We start from the raw sequence: 18,410 nt of genomic DNA on the forward strand, positions 1-18,410 counted from the left end.
AGCTTCCTGAAATGCTGGTAACCCAACTCTTCTTTTCCTCAAATTATTTGTCTTAATTCAGAAAATTAATAAGCTGTATTTAATTTTGATTAATACAAATGAAATAAAGCGTGTTTCGGTTTTCTTTTTCTTGACTTCATACATTAGCTATTCCAATTTGTTTCCTAAGTTTCACTGATGGGCTAGAGCAGTGGTGTGGACTTATGGACTTCACTCCCAGAATTCCTCAGCCATGTTGGCTGGGGAATTCTGGGACTTGAAGTCCACAAGTCTTAAAGTTGCCAAGGTTGAACAACCCCGGGCTAAAGCCTGCGTTAGTGGTTCAGACCTCTCGACTTTATCTCATTGAATTTGATATCTCCATCTGAAACATGATTCAGTAAAATAATTACCTGTTTTCCAATTTGCTAACAGGAAAACCATGACTATAATTTTTTGGTGAAGATTCAATGAAAAGTAATGCCTTGATTTCCATGACTAAAAAAGGAACACTTTAATAAAGCAAACAGAAAAAATAATCCTTGAAATTAGCTCTTTTGTTGCCAGTATTTACTTCTACTAATACATTCTGCCAATGATGGACAAGCTTCTTAAAATGTCACAAAATATCCATACTTTATCTCTTAAAGCATGATTAAAAAATGGGAAGGCAAGGTGCAGCATGTATACGGGGGAAGTGGGATAAGCTATTTGTCCAACCACCTCCAGTGTGATAATCCCCCATTGGGGCCTTACACCAACTGGCAGAACCACGTCTTCAGGACAGTGAGAGCTGATCTCACCTCAGGATGATGGGGGCCAATCTCGCCTCAGTAATATGTTCAAAAGGGCAGGAACCATGGCAAAGAAGGCTCTTCTGGATACAGAATTCCCTGACCAACAGGGTCCGCAGCATGCCTCCTCTGCCAGCATGGGTGAGGCAGGCCAATCCCACTGGAATGGGACAGCTCCTCAAGTAGTCTGGACTCATGCCATGTAGGGCTTAAAAGTGATAACATCTTGAATTGCACCTGGAAGCAAACTGGAAGCTAGTACAGCTCTTGAAATAGCAGTGCAGTCACTGTCCTGGCATCTCTTAACCCTTTTCAGAACTTGCAACTCCTCCATGACCCATGGGGAGAGTCAGGAATGATGGGTCAAGAGAAGTCTCACAGGCACGATCCTGTCCAAAACATTGATCGTCGTTCCAGGTCACTATCCAGGCTTTGGCAGGGCCATGTTGCAAACTCTCCGTGATGTCCCCAGGTTCCCTCTGGAACCCATTCAGGTCCATCAGTTGCTGAGGTCAAATGGGTCCGGCCTCCCTGCGGAAGAGGGTGGCATAAGGACACCAGAACGTGATCTGACCATGACAGAGACAATGTTAAATCCTCCACCAGTTCACACTGCCGTTGTTCCAAAAAGAAAATCGCCTCTGGTGTGTCACCACAGTCCCAAGTCACAACTATGATGATCTCTGAAAGGCCCATGGCCACCATGGGGCCATGAACTCCTGGGCTGCTTCCAAGGTCACGTCCAGGGATGGCTGATTGAAGTCTCCTGGATCCATAAGCCTGGGGAACTCTGCCACCAGACCACAGGTGGCCTCTTGCAACTCAGGCAGGGAAGTTCCCACACGGCAGAGAGTCTGATACTTTAGCAACAATCCCAACTGATCCTGTGAGAAATACGGTCTCACAACCAGAAATTTGGGAAGCAGGGTCCCTGAAGGCCAGAAGAGACTTTCTAAGACCATGTATTGTAGCAAAAGTTCTTAACACTTATAAACTTTACATAATTGTTTCAAAGTTTAGAGAGTTGTGAAGTAAAGTTGATAGTGATGTGGATTTCAAAAAATCTTTATGAATATCCATCTGCATTCCCCAAAAATTAGGATCATGAAATTTTCCTGCCAAAACATAGGTTTTAATATGAGGATGGGGATAGTAAAAGCTTATGATGATATTCTGTGGCCTGATGCTTGGTTTCTAGGTCTATTTCACTGGCTATTATGAAGCTGTGAAGATTCCTCACTTTCATTCTCACTCCTTGAAGTGCATTTGTAGCAGGGTTCCAGTTCACACACAATAGCAACACAATCCTTTGTCAAGTAACATCTGGTCAAATAAAGTGAAAGAATGGATACTAAAGAACATGACAGAGCTTCTAGTGCATCAGAACTGCCAGCTTAAAATATTGGAGACATCCCTTTTCACTCAACCCTATTTTTGAGCAGCATCAATTGAAAATACAGCCATATTTTAAAGGATGAAGCATGCTAGATTTCACAGAAATTGGTACAGGGAATTGTTTGGTGATATTCCCCATTTTTGATGTCTTAAGATAGAATATGATAACATTTATAGATTTTTCTGATAAGAACATCATTGCTAAATTGCAAATCTCTCCAATAGCTGGAGGGTGGCATGGTGGCTCAGTAGTTTAGACAGTGGGTTTGTCAGCTGGAAAGTCAGCAGCCCAGATTCGAGACCAAGCACCAAGTGACGGGGTGAGCTCCCATCCTCACCCCAGCTCCTGCCAGCCTAGCAGTTTGAGAGCATGTAAATACAAGCAGATAAATAGGTACACTACGGTGGGAAGGTAACAGCACTCTGTGATGTCATGTTGGCCACATGACTGGAAATGTCTTCAGACAGTGCTGGCTCAATGGCCTTGAAAAGGAGATGAGCACCACGCCCTATAGTTGGCAATGACTAGTGGAGCAAAATCCACAGGGACTCCTTTACCTTACTTTACTAATAGTTGGAGAAGCATATAGTATTGTTATAGCAAGCTGTTTGGAAGGGATATTGCCTATTCCTGAATGTAATTTTAGACCTGTGACAGAAGTGTATGGAATGTACTTCCCTGTCTTTTCCAGTCCTTGCTTTATCATGTGAGTAAGCTAGTGCAAACCAGACACATTATGCACAAGGTGGGGTTAACACTCTCCCTGCCTCAAATTTCTGTTCTTATTGCATCCATAGTGAGTCACCCCTCCTAGGATAGGAAGGCTTGGGTGATTATTTTCAGGGCGGTGCAGAGGAATTTGTGGAACAACTGACAGTCACTCAGATCCATTCCCAATTGGAATCCATGTGTGATGCATTTCCCCATGCCTGAGGAAAGCTCTTACTCAGCTATTTGGGAACAGTTTGATACTGATGGACCTGACAAAGGAGGCAGGGTCCTTGATACTGTCAATGCAACCACCTGCCAATTAGATCCCTGCCCGCTTGGCTGGTGAAAGATTTTAGTATGGTGACTGCCAGATGGGTTCAGGCAAGGATGAATTCTTCACTGCAGGAGGGGCCATTCTGGGACTTTTCAAAGAACGCCTGGTCCATTGTCTTCTTAAAAAAAACAACCCATTTCTTGATCTCATATACCTGGGTAGTTGCCATCCAGTCTGTCACCTTCCTTTTTTAGGGAAGGTGGCAAATAAGGTGGTTGTGTGGCAGCTTCAGAGGATCCTGAAGCTGTCACACAACCACTATCTCAGACATGTCAAATACAAGGCCCGGGGGCCGGATGCGGCTCGCAAAGTGGTTTCATGTGGCCCCCGAAGCCATCCTGGAAACAGTGAGGGAACAGCCGCCGCTACCTTGGCCCTGGCCCAGGCCGGCTGGGAGCCAATGTACAATTTTGTGGTGGCCATCTATGCTGAAACGCATTCAGTCTTAGCTCCACAAGGCCGTCTGGAAACAGCGAAGAACCAGCCCCTGCAGCGTCGGCCCTGCCCCCTGGGTGCATGCTGGGGAAGTGTCACCCTTTGTGAGGAATGAAGAAATGGACCATGCCTTGGTGCTTGACCCGGTCTCTTCTGCCAGAGACCCTCATATCTGTCCCACTCCTGCCCAGGCCCCACAGGCACCCTTGACGTGAACGATGTAGAGCTGGCCATGCCCACCCAGTAGGCCACACCCACTCCATCCACACCCACCAGTAGGCCGCACCCACCTTGGCTACACACACCCCGCCCCCCCCGAGGGCAACCGCAATGCTGATGCGGCCCTCAATGAAATTGAGTTTGACACCCCTGACCTATCTGAACCTCTTCCAGTCAGATTTTGGGTCTAGTTATGGGACAGAAACAGCATTGATGATCTCTGACAAAAGCATGATGAGGGTAGAGTAGCCATCCTTGCTCTTCTTGACTTTTCAGCAGTCTTGAATATCGACTATAGCAGGGGAAGGCAACCTTGGCTCTTTTATGACTCCTGTACTTCAATTTCCAGAATTCCTGAGCCAGCCATGCTGGCTTAGGAATTCTGGGAGTTGAAGTCCAGGAGTCATAAAAGAGCCAAGGTTGCCTACCCCTGGACTATAGTATCCTTTTGGAGCAGATGTAGGATCTGGGGCTGGGTGACCCAATCTTGCATTGGGTTGGCTCCTTTTGTCCAAAGCCAACCCTCATTTCCTGTTGATAAGGAGAGCTCCAGTCCAGTCACTCCTTTGTGGAGCGCCACAGGATTCAACACAGACCCGCTGTACAACCTGGGGGTTCTCCTGAACTTTCAACTCCTGCTCAAAGAGCAGATGGTAGTTGTGGCTAGGAGACAACTTTGTGTTGTGTCCAGTTGTGCCCTTTCCTGGATTGAGTCCTGTGCTCAGTCACTCAGGCTGTGTCACCTCATATCTGGACTACTGCAATGTGCTACATAGGGCTACCCTTGAAGAGTATTTGGAAATACTGGCCCATGTTACATTGCTGTAATACTGGTTGCTAGTTTGCTTCCCAGTTCAATTCACGGCACTGATTAGCATAGTGGCTCCCAACCTTTTCTATACCCCGCACCCCTAGAATGCTTCTGATATAGTTTCGCACCCCTTACAAAAGTTTGAAATAACGGCAATGAATTATGCATATACACTATAATTTTGAAAACCCAAGTTTTTGCACCCCCTGGAATATCGTCTCTCACCCCCGGATGGAAACCATGGATTAGCACCTTTATAGTTTTTTATGGCATGAGACATAGTTTGGGATTGGCCACCTCCATTGGCAGAAGGGGCAAACTGAAGACTCCATTGGTCAAGGATTTCCAACTGGCAGGGTCCAAAAGTGCCTTTTCTGTAGTGGCTCCCACAACACTGTGCTCTCTGAGGTGAGATTTGCACCCACCCTTTTGACTTTCAGAAAGGGCTTGAAAACCTGGCTCTGCTAATTGACCTGGGGTCCTGAGGGAAGGAAGGCGTGTTATACAGCAGGTGGCTAATGGACTAAGACTCACCTCCATCCCATGTGTATTTTGCTCCATTCCTTGCCATCTTTAATTTTAAGTAAACTTTAATGTTAATATTTATTTTTTATATTCAATGTTTTATCTAGTTTTACTGGTAAGCTGCCTAGAGTTGCCTTTTGGCGAGATGGACAGCATATAAATTAAACTCAATAAATAAAGGGGCACAAAAGATCTGTGACAAAAAAATCCAAAAACTTCCAATCAATGGTACAGTATCCACATCCAAGGTCTTTCTTGTTTGTTTACTTATATGAGCATATGTATATCTTACCTCAAAATGAGAGCTATTTCCCAATAGTTTCATTTAATTAAATAGAGTAGGTCAGGTGAAAAACTTCTACTACCACCAACTTAACTCACCCATTCAGTACAGAACTATTGTAAAATGGTAAGCCAATTTCTAACCCTCACAGACAGTCCAGAAATTACACACATATACACACATGCATATTTCCCGTTTGAACACAATTCTTTTATTCCTAAAATAAAAATGTTTACCTTAAAATTAAATTATTCAAATGCACGTAGGAAAAATGGTAAATTTGAGGCAACCTAAACTTTATTGTAAACCTGTTGAAATTAAAGTTTGCTACTATATTTTCCTGCACTTTTTTGCATACTGGAAATGTTTATAAAATAAATAGTTCCTTTGATCACACAGAGAATCTTCTCGTATCAACTATTAAAAACATATGTATTCAGTGAATTCTTAACTTCCAATCCGTATCATTCTTATAATATTCTTTGGAGGTTCTGGAGTTGATTACAAAATGAAAGAAAAAGAGAAAGTCCTAATACTGGACTTTTTGAACTGAACTATCTTCTAGAAAAAACATACTGGAATTCAAGGACAATGTTGAAGCTTACACAAGTATTCGTTTCATTTCTTTAAAAGGCATCAATCCTACTCATATCTTACTTTGTTAATATGTCTTATCAGGAAGGCTATTAGGTATACAACAAACCTATTCTAAGAACCAATGTTGAAGAAAAGCTGTGGGTCTTTTTAACTTGGAACGGAGGCCATTTTTCTTGATTGTAGGGATCAGGAAGAAAATTAATTATGGTCTTTAATGGAAAAAATAAGTTGTGACTTTCAAATTGTAGGTGGTTATGGTTAGCAGTATGTTATGTTCCTGTGCTGATCACAATAATGCATGCTTAGAGCCTTTACAAACAATTGCAATATTTTCTAAAGCAGCTCACCATCAATAAAGTTCCACTTGCTTGTTTCGGAATGGAGGATGTTTCACACAAAGATAACTTACATATAAATATATATGTATTATATATTTATAATATGTATTATATGTTTGTAATATATATTACAAACCTGTAATATATATTGGAAAGCTGATGATTCTACAGCTAGAAACGTCTGTTCCATAGCAAGGTAATTTCACAGAATTATCGCATTGAATACATTTTTATTTGCACTTTATGTAGTGTATGCCATTTTACTCCTAATCCACATAACTTTGCGTTTCTCCAGCTACATTCCTGTATTTAAAAAAAATGAAAAACTCACCCTGCCCTACAAGTAGAAAAAAAAGCAAAACAGAAAGATGAAAAAAAAATCCAATTTTAGGCCAACTGAATATATAGCACGTATGTGTATGTGTGCATGTGTATGTGTATATATTCACATATATACAAATGCAGGAAAATGCATTTTCTTTTCACAACTAAATAAATACAATAGGTGAATTTAGTTAAATGTCCAAAGTCCAAGAGCTGAATGTAATATATTTTATTTTGCTTTGCTTTGAAAAATTACAGCTTTATGCATATATCTTGTACTTTTTATGCAGCACTTAGTGATCCCACATCTAGTTTGTTGACCTGAGCTATAGCCATTTCATTTCAGTAAAGCAACAAGTATTAAGTAGCTCACTGACCGCAAATTTGCATCTCAGCCTTATGCAGAGTTGGTCACTGATTCCAGCAAGTTGAAATGTACTACAATAGATAGGACTGGATGGCAAACTTGGACTGGTGGAAATGAAGTTTTATTTATTATTGTATATTGTTCCAGTAATACTCCATAGGCAATGTAATGTGATGGTGTACAATTCTTTTGAAGAAAGGGAATTAACACTCCAGTCTTGTTGCTATGCCTCTGCCAATGTGTGTGATTGGGGCATAGATAACCTTAATAACACCATGCCCTGAAGGAAATAGTTTTCTGTTAAATCACTCACTGTTCTATTGTACTATCAAATTTTCAGCTTCCCAGGGCTTTTACATTTCTGGAAAAGGGTGGAATCTCCATGCATTTACATCTAACACCCATGCAGGGCACTCTATCCCGAAGACCTGATCATTACGTATCTTTGCAACATGTGTGCAGAGTGCACATCCATGCAACATGCAAACACCCAACTCCTTCCCTTGGCACACATGTGTTGCTCTGGATGTAAAACTGGGCTGCCACCTTTCCCCCTTTATTACTCTATTTTCTATTTTCTTTCTTATATCCCACACAAATACCAAACACTTTTCAGAAAGATAAAACATGTCTGTCTGTCATATCAAAGCAAACAATTTTAGATTACTTTAAAGATCAAGGTATGTATGGTGAATAAACATTTATGTGCGCTATTCAAAAATACTGTGCTAAATTTATAATTGTGTAAGCTGCCACAGGACCTAAACTTTTGTGTTCTCACTCTATAGTTTACTACAAACATTACAGTCTACTGGCCTTGATTTTAACTATCATAACCAAACTTTTTGCAATATTCTTTCATTTCACAAGTGTCTACAATAATTAACTGAACACAACCTTCTTAGCATCACATGGGGTAGGAATAACTTTTTGTCTATTTTATATATGTATGTGTGTATATATAGATATATATATGTATATAACAAAATAAATTAAGTTTTTTCTTACATAATTATGGTCCAGAATTAAAGAAAAGTCATAAAAATAAATAAATTCAAGATTTTTATACCAAGATATGTTAAAATTAAAACTGGCTCAGAACAAACAAAAGTAGTACTGTATGCAGACTTGTTAAAATTCTTGTAACAAGCATACACTTAAAATGTAAAAACGTATTATGCCCACAATGGAAAAAGAATAGAAAGTCTAGCAAAACTTTTTCCTCATATCCCCATACTGGTTTTACTGGATATTTAGAATTTATCATTCATCTTGCAAAGAAAGTAGGAATTAGAAAAGCCACTTTTGAAAAATCGTATTGTATTCAAGAAATACATGACTTTTTGGAAATATGAGGAAAGTTTTTGAACTCAAGGGGAAAAATTGTAAAATAATATCTCCCATAGACAATACGCCTTTAAAAGTCTGGAGGTCTATCAGCAAAAGCTAAACACCATCTTTTAGTAATAGATTTCCATTATATAGATTTTTAATTACATAAGGAAATCAGTGTCTCCTTCAAACCATATTTAACTATTTGTTTAGGGTAAAATTATAATGTTGCTTTCCTACCTTTGGCACAGCAACTTTATAAGAGAAACAGATCAATATCCTATCTATTTTCATAAATTTGAGAACTTTACCCTGCCGTCTGTCGGTGAAAAGAGCTTTTTAACTTTTATTTTTATTTAGGATACTTGTGTTTTCTATCATACGAGCCACAAAACATAAATGACATAGCTTGAAGAAGTGCATGCACGTGTATATTAGAGATTCTTAAGTTACATAAAACTAGTTGTAAAAAGGCGCAACCAAAAATGCCATCTGTTACCCAACGGAATGATCAAAGGTAAGAAAAGAAGAAGAGAGATGCTGCTGCAGACATCAAAACGCAGCCCAAGAAAACACCACCACTAATGAGAAGGAATCTCCTCCATGCACACTGGAAGAGTCAGCTTTAGATGTAAACGGGTTGTTCCTGTGCAGTCAAGAGTCTGTACATGGCAGCTGGCATAGTCTTCATATGAATCTGGAAGAAAGAAAGGACTACTCAGTTGATCCTCCATCTAGAACAGGGGTAGGCAACCTTGCCTCTTTTATGACTCGTGGACTTCAACTCCCAGAATTCCTGAGCCAGCTATGCTGGCTCAGGAATTCTGGGAGTTGAAGTCCATGAGTCATAAAAGAGCCAAGGTTGCCTACCCTTGATCTAGAATAATCAAAAGGATCGGGGCATTTGCACTGAGTCAAAAGTAAAATAGCTTCAGTACTCTCCTTTCCAAAAACATTTGAAACAGGACGATGTACACATTCAACAGCAATATCCAATGCACAATATCACCTTTTAGCTAACCTATTAGTATAAGCCTATAAATAAAAGTTCTATTCAATATTTTGATCAATGCTAAATGTATGAATATATATTTAAAATGGGATATTAAACAGCAACTCAAATTTTAATACAAAACATTGTTATATGTTGTCTATTTCAGAGATCAGTCCATTAAATCATTGGATGTAAAGTTAAATGACAAAATAACTAATCACAGCTGACCAATATATAGGGGAGGGGGAGATCGTATTTCCTTGTGTATAATGGGAGGTGTTACTCTTTGATGATTGTGACTTCTGACTTCAAGCTAGTGACCCCACTCATTTTGTTTCTGGAAAGCTAAAATTCTAAGTTTGTCTATGAGTATATACCAGTGGTGGTGAACTTATGGCACGGGTGCTAGAGGCGGCACTCGGAGCCCTCTCTGTGGGCACATGCACCATCTCCCCAGCCCCGCCTCCTTCCACGGCCCCACCAGCAGCCCCCCCGGAGAGTTGCCCCTGGGCGCAGCGCACACGAAGCAGTGGAGCCAAGGACATGGTAACTGGGCAGCGGGGACAAAACTCTGCCCTTGCGCCCCTTTGCGCGGAATCTGCAGGGCACGGGCAGAGGGCATGGCCGCCATGGCGCTGCTGGGCTTCCTGGGTGATCTGTGGTGAGGCGTGGAGGTGGTGGGTGGCCCAGTGGGCAGGGCGGAGCGGGGACGGGAGTGGGGGGCAGTTTTTGAGCACTCGGTGTCTAAAAGGTTCGCCATCACTGGTATATACAATATTTTATGATCCTGAGGTGCTTATATGATCGAAACAGCTTGGAAGAAAGGAGTATAATCCTGAACCCAGCAAATACACAGTGTAAAGAATACAACAGGCTCAGGAAAATTTATAACATTACTATCTGTATTAAAGAGTGTCCTACCAGCATTTCAATTTGTGGCAGCAATAATGCAGCCAAGCCAAGCTTTCACGGGGCACTGATGGATGCCAGTTCTTACCTCACCAACAGCATTTGAGAGAACATGAACAATCTTTTCATGAGGTGTTGCTACGACACTTTGTCCATTTATTTCAATAATTCGGTGACCCACTCGGACTCCTCCTCGCTCTGCAATCCCTCCTCTCATAAGACTACAGATCTGGAAAGATATAAGAAACTAACAACATTGAAAAGGTACAATAGCAGGTGCTTCAATAAGGCCGAGCATTAATTTGCACTTGCATGATTGCCACTCTGATGTAGTGATTAAGGTATTAGCCTAGAAATCAGGAGACTGGGTGTTTTTGGACCAGTCTCTCCCTGTCAACCCAACCCACCTCACAGGATTGTGGTGTGGGGAAAATAGGAGACAGGAATATTAGGTATGTTTGCTTCCTTGAGCTAAATGAATGGATAAAAATATAATAATAACAAGGTATCATGCTCAGTATTCTCATTATATGCGAATGTTTTAACTGGAAGCATTTTAAAGAAATATTTGCGATAAATAGGATTATGAATAAGGAAGGATATCGACTATTACTTACAATGCCATTCTGTACACTGAAGCCTAGTTGGTATCTGAGGTCTGGTCTTCTAATGAGTACCGTAGTTACTGGAGGACATCTCACTATGTTCAGTTTCACTCTGGCTTGTGTTTTTAAACCCTGGAATACAATATAGCAGAATTTTACATTATTCTTTTAAAATCTGCAATGGACCTTAATATGGCAAGTATATTTTAAAAGAGAGTTTGGGTAGCATTACATTTAAGTTATTCTTAACATAAAAGCAAGGTATACAAAAATAAATAATTATAAGATCTGCATCAGTTAAACCAGGGGTGGGCAATTAATTTTCCCAAGAAACTGGGACTGTTGTGGAAGACGGCTGCCACCCTGGCCCTGTTGCCACCCCGAAGCCCCGCCCTGCTAATGCTGCCCCACCCCCTTTGCCAAAACTACCCCATCCCCTGATGCCCTACCCCCAATGCTGCCAGCACCATGGGCTGAACGGGGACTGCCTGTGGCCTGCAGGCCATAAAATGCCCAGGTATGAGTTAAACCCTGTGCTTTGAAATGAACACGAGGATGACTGCAGATTAATTAGAATATGGTACAAGCTCTTCTAGCTAATATGCAGCCCATGGATTGTGTAGTGATAACAGAATATTGAAGGAACTATCTGTAGTTGGGACCTTTGCAAATCAACATTGACAAATTGGAGAAGTAATAGAAAAATCAAGAAAAAAAGAGATGATCCTAAAAATTATTGGCCATTGAACCTAGTCTCAATACCTATGAATTAATGCCCTTACATTGAGTGGGACAGTAGAAACCACTGGGTGCCACTGGGCACCACTTTTGTGGCCAATACCGTTCAATGTTTTTATTGGTGACCTGGATTGATGGGTGGATATCACATTTTCAGATGACATTAAATTTGGAGGTCTGGCTAACATTCAAGATGCAGAATGAAATTGCAGTCTAATCTGGACAGATTGGAAGACTGAGCTGAGCGGACAAAGATGCTCTCCAGCAAGACAAGGAACTTTGTGGCTTGGGAACCTCTACATCGGAAAAGGATTTGACTGTGGTCATAACATAAGCTAAACATAAGAGCAATGTGAAGCAGCTCTAGAAATGTTAACACAGTTCTGGGCTGCATCAGAAGTTCCGTATCAAAGACATGTAATAGCTTTAACCACCTCTACTCTACATTTACAAAACCACATCTGGAACACTGTGTATGATTATGGGCAACACATTTTCAGTAGGATTGTGACAGATTATAACATATTCAAGAGGACAGCAACAAAGGCATTACAGGGACTTGAGGCCATTGCTCTGTGAGGGCAGGTTGAAGAAATCTGGGACTGGTGTGGAGAAAAGACTAGGGAGACATGATATCAGTGTTCAGTACAGACCAGGATGCTACAAGGAAGATGTTCAGGAATTATGTTCCATTAACAAGAAACTAGGATCAGAAATAAGGAGGCTAAACTACAACTACATTCTGTTTAAGGAAAAACTTCCACTCTGACAGTAAGATGTATATACAATGGTGGAATAATCTGTGGAGGTTGCTGTTGTCCATTTCTGACAATTTATTTTATTATTTTTCTTTATTTTCCTGCCACCTATTCTTGGAAGACTCGGTACAAATAAAAATCAACATCAGCACAAAATAGAAAGCAACTCCTTCAAAATTAATAAACCCCTAAAATAAACAAAACAAAATCCACATAATGAAATAGACTATATATAGTTATGTGTACTCCAGATGCCAATTTCACGCACAACATGCCTTCTTGGTTTTTCTAGATGGTTTTAAAGGATCTCAATTGAAAGAAGATGGAATAGATCAGATCAGTTCTCTGTGACCAAGAGCCGTCAGATAAAAATCTCATAAGGTAGGACATGGAAGGTTAACCTATTTGATCTGATTGGATAAACAGATAACATGGGCGGTGATCTCTCCGATAACCCTGATAATGATAATAATGATAATGACAAGCGTATCTCAGCTTAATTAATTTTCCTGCAGGTTGCTGCTAAAAAGGACTAAAAAAATTGTCATATACCCCTTTTATTTATCAACAAATGCAGAAATCCTTTCTCATTCAGAAGCATTTGGAAATACACTAAACCACCATTATATATTCTTCACACTTTCTAGGGCCTCTTCCCCATACGTTTGTGACCCGAATTGTGTGATATAATTTATAGGGGTCCAAGGAGAGCAAGTAATGAAATGTGTTGCAGTCTTATGATACAAATGCTGCCTTTTACATGTGTACAATGTCACAGTGTACATAGGAAAAGATGGCGCTTCTTGATAAACCTTCAATATATATGTCATCATTTTGATTTCATCTCATAGTAGCAGTCACTTATGGATTTTTTTTTCTTTGTGGGTTATTGCTTTAACTTGTAAAGGGAATACTTAGTAATATTTCTATCAATAACTTTTATTATCCCCAATTCTTACATATTCAGTTACCATATGAACTTGCTAAACAGAGAAAGCTCCTGTAGATTAAGTAGAGTCAGGATCCTGCTTTAAATAAACAAAGATCATATTCTGTACCTTTATGATACTCTGGCATGTAGAGAGTGGCAGGCCAACTAAACTAGTCCCATTGATAGACATGATCTGGTCTCCAATATTCAGCTTTCCAGATTTCTCTGCTGGTCCCCCATGCATCATATTGGCTATGATAACTGTAGGCAAGATGGATCCCCACCCAGATTCTACAATCACTACGCCCAGAATTTCACCCTTCTGCTTCTCAATGAAAACCTGAAGGGAGAGAACAAAAGTTAGAAACAATTCTCCGTTATGAAATGTAGTAATCCTGCAAAGTAGCCCCAATTGTCAACACTTTTGCCTTACCCATGCAACTACAATATACGGTAAACATTTAAAAATTTTACTTTAGTAAAAAATACATAAAGCAATTAGGTGTGTAACAATGGAGTGGAAATAGGAACACTTTTAAATAACTTTTCTTACAAATGTTATACGTCAACAGGAGAGAAATTGCGGATGCCTTAAACTAGCTTTTTTCCCTATTGACACATCACAGTGATGGTCCAACATGCCAAATATTAGAAAGTTGTTTCTTCAAAAGAGTGCAAAGCATATTTGTCCAAGGAGTGAATATTTTTAAAGATGAAAAAAGGAGAAAAGGGAAGGGAGAAAATAACTGGTTTTGCCATCTCTAAAGAAATTAGAATTATGTATGGTATGTGAAGGAATTCACTCAATTAATTGTCTGAAATGGTATAGGGGCTGGACTATAAGACCTCCAAGGTCCCTTCCAGTTCTATTCTATTCTATTCTATTCTATTCTATTCTATTCTATTCTATTCTATTCTAAGCTCTATAAGTAGCTGCAAAAATTAGGTGAGAGGAAGATTCTTAGTTCAACTGCATTACAAATAAAGAGGTGCATACATCTTTGCAGTTTTCAGACTTTGAGAAGTGGATCAGATCATCATTGTACATATCTTGGGTATTGAGGAGGTCACTGTATTCCTTCTGACTCAGGTCTTCAGGATTTATTCCATTTGCCCTCAGGAATTCCTGGTATGCCACACTGAATGCCTGGCCAATGGACTGTGCAATTAATTGTGCCTATAATAGTTATGAAAGAAAAAAAACATAGTAAAATAGCTAAGGAGCAGAGAAGATTTAAAAATGGGATTTCAAACCCACCATAAGCTGGGTGGTGAAATGTATGGCAACTGCAGTATATCAAACAATGCATGATGAGAGTGAGACTCAGGGCTCACAAATCGCCTGAGGGAAGTAGACAGAACCCTAAAATGTTATCTGGGTCCTCAATTTGAAAAGCTGCTTCAAACTATTGATCTCAACAATTCCATGGTTGTAGCACTGTATGGAATAGCAAGCATGAGGGAGTGATTTTATTGTTCAGAATGTGTACTAGGCTCAAGCAATAAACAGTTTTTGCACCCTCTTGAAATTTCCCCTCTAATATAATGAAGCTTTACAGAAACTGGTTCACCCCTAAAACAGACAGACAAAACTGTATTTACAGAGTGGTTTCCCCCTTCTATGTAGGTTCTTGGTTTGGTCTATTCATGGCCAGGCCTTATTGATTTTGCAGCCATCATTCATGGCATAGTGGATTAAAGAAAATGCACGATAGTGTAGTTTTGCATCATTTTCTCCTGATATTGCTTAAAATCATTATTCCTCTCTCAGCAAGTCTCGGGGTAGCACCCAGAATTAAGGAAGCAGATTCTCATTTTTCTTGTCCTTTCTGTACCTTTTTCCCTTCACCAAATACTATCTGTCCTAGGATTAATATTAGTTGGTTTTAAAGTCCATTTGTCATAATGATTGTCAGGGCCAGCTCAGATGCAGAAGTTGGAGGGGATCATCAGCTGAAAGTGCCACTTAAAAACTAAGAGAGGCAGCTATTACTGGCTGCTATTGCTGGCCACAAAAGTCAAAGAGGGGGAGCTAACACTTCCCTTCCAATACAAGTGTCCACAAAGGCACTGGGCAAGACTTTTGGGCAGAAAGCCTGCCCCATCAAAGAAACTAACTCGGGTCTCACCACCCACATATAAGGGGACAACTCCCTCTTTTACCTCACCATTGTGTTCCTCAACTCCTTAGCAGCCTTCTTGTTTGTTCAACCCTCTTGCCATTACAGTTCTATTTGAAAACTGTTTTAAAAAAGACGTCTTACCCATGTCTCTCTGATTTCCATGGTCCAGGACATGGTTCGGGACAAACCATGGCTAGCAGACTACACTAGACAACTGACAACCTTTCTCTTACCGATAGGTTCCTTTCTATCAGGATCGGCACATGCATGCTTTCATGGCCTGCCCTACTACTACTGATTGCAACAAACAGCCTGATGGCTGCATTTCAGAAAGAGGAGGATTCTATATTAATTTCTAACAGAGAAATGACAAAGTTCCTTACATCTTCAGATTCAAAAACATGACAGATCATTTTGTACTGCCTCTTCCCATCCTGAGAAGGATGAGATGCCTCCACATTATCTTGAGAATTTGATCTTGGCATTCGCCTTCGAGCCATCAATACAACAATATTTCCGATATCTGCAATGTAGGAAATGGTCCTCAAAGGATGATCCATCATCGTTTCCTTAAAAAAAAAAAAAAAGACCCTTGTATTAGTGTTCTTTATCACTAACACAACCATTTAAGAACACTGGCATTCCATTGTTTTCCAAATTAAAGGAAATCTTCATCACCTATACAAATCAAGGAAGAATAAGAGTTCCCACCTGCCAGATCACAAGAGTCTTTTGTAAAGTATTTATCGGGGCCATAACATGTATAGGTAATCCTTGACTTACAACCAGTTGTCTGATGACCATTTGCAAGTCATGGCAGCCTCACACTTCCAGCCGTCATAAAAGTTGTGCTGCCCACATCACATGACCGCATTTTAGGCATTTGGCAACCTGTTGATATTGATGACCAGTTGCCAAGTGCCTGGGAATCACAAGATTACTATTTGCAATTTTCTCTGCTGCCTTCCCCAGAAAGTCACTGGGGAAGCTGGCAGGGAAGACTGCAAATGGAAAGGGACATTGGATTTGGTGTCTGTTCCCACTGCTATCTAAAGTATTTCCCCTTCGCTCTCTGCCGGGAGAAGAAATCCTTCTTTGTGCCAAAGGAACAGACCTTAAATTTGACCAAAGCTCTAGAAAATGCTTATTGTTCTGGAAGGCATTTTCCCCTCCAGCTAGTGAATGCCAATGTTCTGAGCTTTTCAGAATGATGGCGTTTGCTAGTGTTTTCACCATGTTAAAAGTCCATTCCTCTAGCGTCCCAAGGGATCTCTTGTCCAGAGTGGGGGAAAATTCCTCCTCTTCCCATCTGATGAAACTGCTAGCAGATTCCATCATTATCTCGACTTGTTCTTCCTGGTGGGGCAGGGGAGAGGTCAAGGCCCTCTCCGCAATTTGGAAAGCAGTTAATTATTTCATCCTCTTTCAAAAATTCCAAACTATGTTTTTTTTTCATAGTAAGGCAAGAAGCAAATGGAAATAAACAAGAAATGGCTCCACGATGTATTTCCAATCCTTGTAAAATAGTTTAGAGTTTGCTGTACCTGAGTGTCTGCATTTAGCACTTTTATTCTCTGTGTTGAAATGAAAAGATCAACTTCGGTCATGGGCTGAGATTCACCTTCAGGAACCTGCAGTCAAAGACATTTTTAGTTAGGAAACGTGTACTTTTTAAAAGATTGGATGAGATATAAATCAAATAAATCTTACAAAATGTACGATTCAACTGTGAAGTTAATGATAAACAGAAATAGTATGAAATATGAGTGATGGAAAAAATTGTTAATTTCCTCCCAACTATTTGCCCATGTAATATTTTTTCCTGACATGAAAACACATTCTCTTTCTGGCATAGGGCTTTCCCTGGATTCTTTTAAATCTGTTTACCAGCCAATCTTTCATTAATTATGGCTAATGAGCTCAAGGCACAGTTAGGTAGAGAGATGAAGATGTGGCGTTATGCTGTTTTGGCTACCCAAAAAGAAGAGGGAAGAAAAATGAGCCATTGTCCTACATTTGCTCAGTATTCATTCCCCTCTTTCGCCAAAGTAAAAGCACGGTCATAAAAACAGGTTTTCATGTGTATTCATATTCATGACATTTTGTTTTATGTTGAAGCATGACCAGCTTATGAACGATTAGTCATAAGAACTGCAAAAATAGTAAACTAATCCCACTTCCAACTCCCACTACAATAAAACTGGTTGTTGGGAGTGATGAAAAATTAATATAGTTCTAATGTAGAACTTGCTACAGCCATACAAATAGAAGTATTGTTAATGTAACATGGGCTATTCGTAACATATGTACAACGCATGCTACATATCACATTCTTCCGGCCCCTCCAATTATTGTGGTAAAAAAATTCACCAGCCAACCACCAAATAATATTGGTATTATTTTTTATAACTGAAGGAGCGAGAAATAAGTTCATTAAAACCTCGACTCGTACAACATATTTATTTGTTGAAAAAAATGTAAATGCTGAAAATGTTGGCCCTATACAATGCTCTAGAACAGAGGTCCTCAATCCCTGGTCCATGAGCCAGTACCAGTCCATGGCATGCCAGCAACTGATCTGCATGAACAAGCAAAGCCCCATCTGCAAGATGCAGGCAGCACACAAAACCACGCACCCTCCAGTCTGCGGAAAAACCTCTCTCCATGTAACTGGTCCCTGATGCCCAAAAGGTTGGGGACCTCTGCTCTAGAAGGGGCGTTGTCTTACCTGAACGCCTTTTCTCAGCACGGAGATGGAGACTCCACCATTGGGTAGTAGACTGTATTCCTGCCCAATCAGATCAAGTCAGCCAAAGTTGCCACGCCCGTCCTGGACCGTGATCTCCAGTCTTTGACGCGAGCGTAGCCATTGACTGACAGCAAGACGTTGTGGCTCACCAAACTAAC

General features: G+C 40.4%; 1 protein-coding gene across 1 annotated transcript in view; it reads right to left on the reverse strand.

Annotated features, from left to right (window-relative positions):
• Nucleotides 1-8,217: 8,217 nt before the first annotated feature.
• APBA1 (amyloid beta precursor protein binding family A member 1) overlaps nucleotides 8,218-18,410 on the reverse strand; it is an 81,365-nt gene continuing 71,172 nt past the window's right edge. The window contains exons 7-13 of the mRNA XM_015823656.1: nucleotides 17,048-17,134; nucleotides 15,887-16,072; nucleotides 14,378-14,557; nucleotides 13,508-13,720; nucleotides 10,966-11,085; nucleotides 10,437-10,577; nucleotides 8,218-9,142 (exon numbers count right to left, since the gene is read on the reverse strand). Of these exons, the coding sequence (XP_015679142.1) occupies nucleotides 9,071-9,142; nucleotides 10,437-10,577; nucleotides 10,966-11,085; nucleotides 13,508-13,720; nucleotides 14,378-14,557; nucleotides 15,887-16,072; nucleotides 17,048-17,134 (999 nt within the window). The 3' untranslated portion in view covers nucleotides 8,218-9,070. The remainder of the gene's footprint in view (nucleotides 9,143-10,436; nucleotides 10,578-10,965; nucleotides 11,086-13,507; nucleotides 13,721-14,377; nucleotides 14,558-15,886; nucleotides 16,073-17,047; nucleotides 17,135-18,410) is intronic.

Source organism: Protobothrops mucrosquamatus, unplaced genomic scaffold (assembly GCF_001527695.2).
Source record: "Protobothrops mucrosquamatus isolate PMUCROS unplaced genomic scaffold, P.Mucros_1.0 scaffold1937, whole genome shotgun sequence".
Taxonomy (NCBI): Eukaryota; Metazoa; Chordata; class Lepidosauria; order Squamata; family Viperidae; genus Protobothrops; species Protobothrops mucrosquamatus.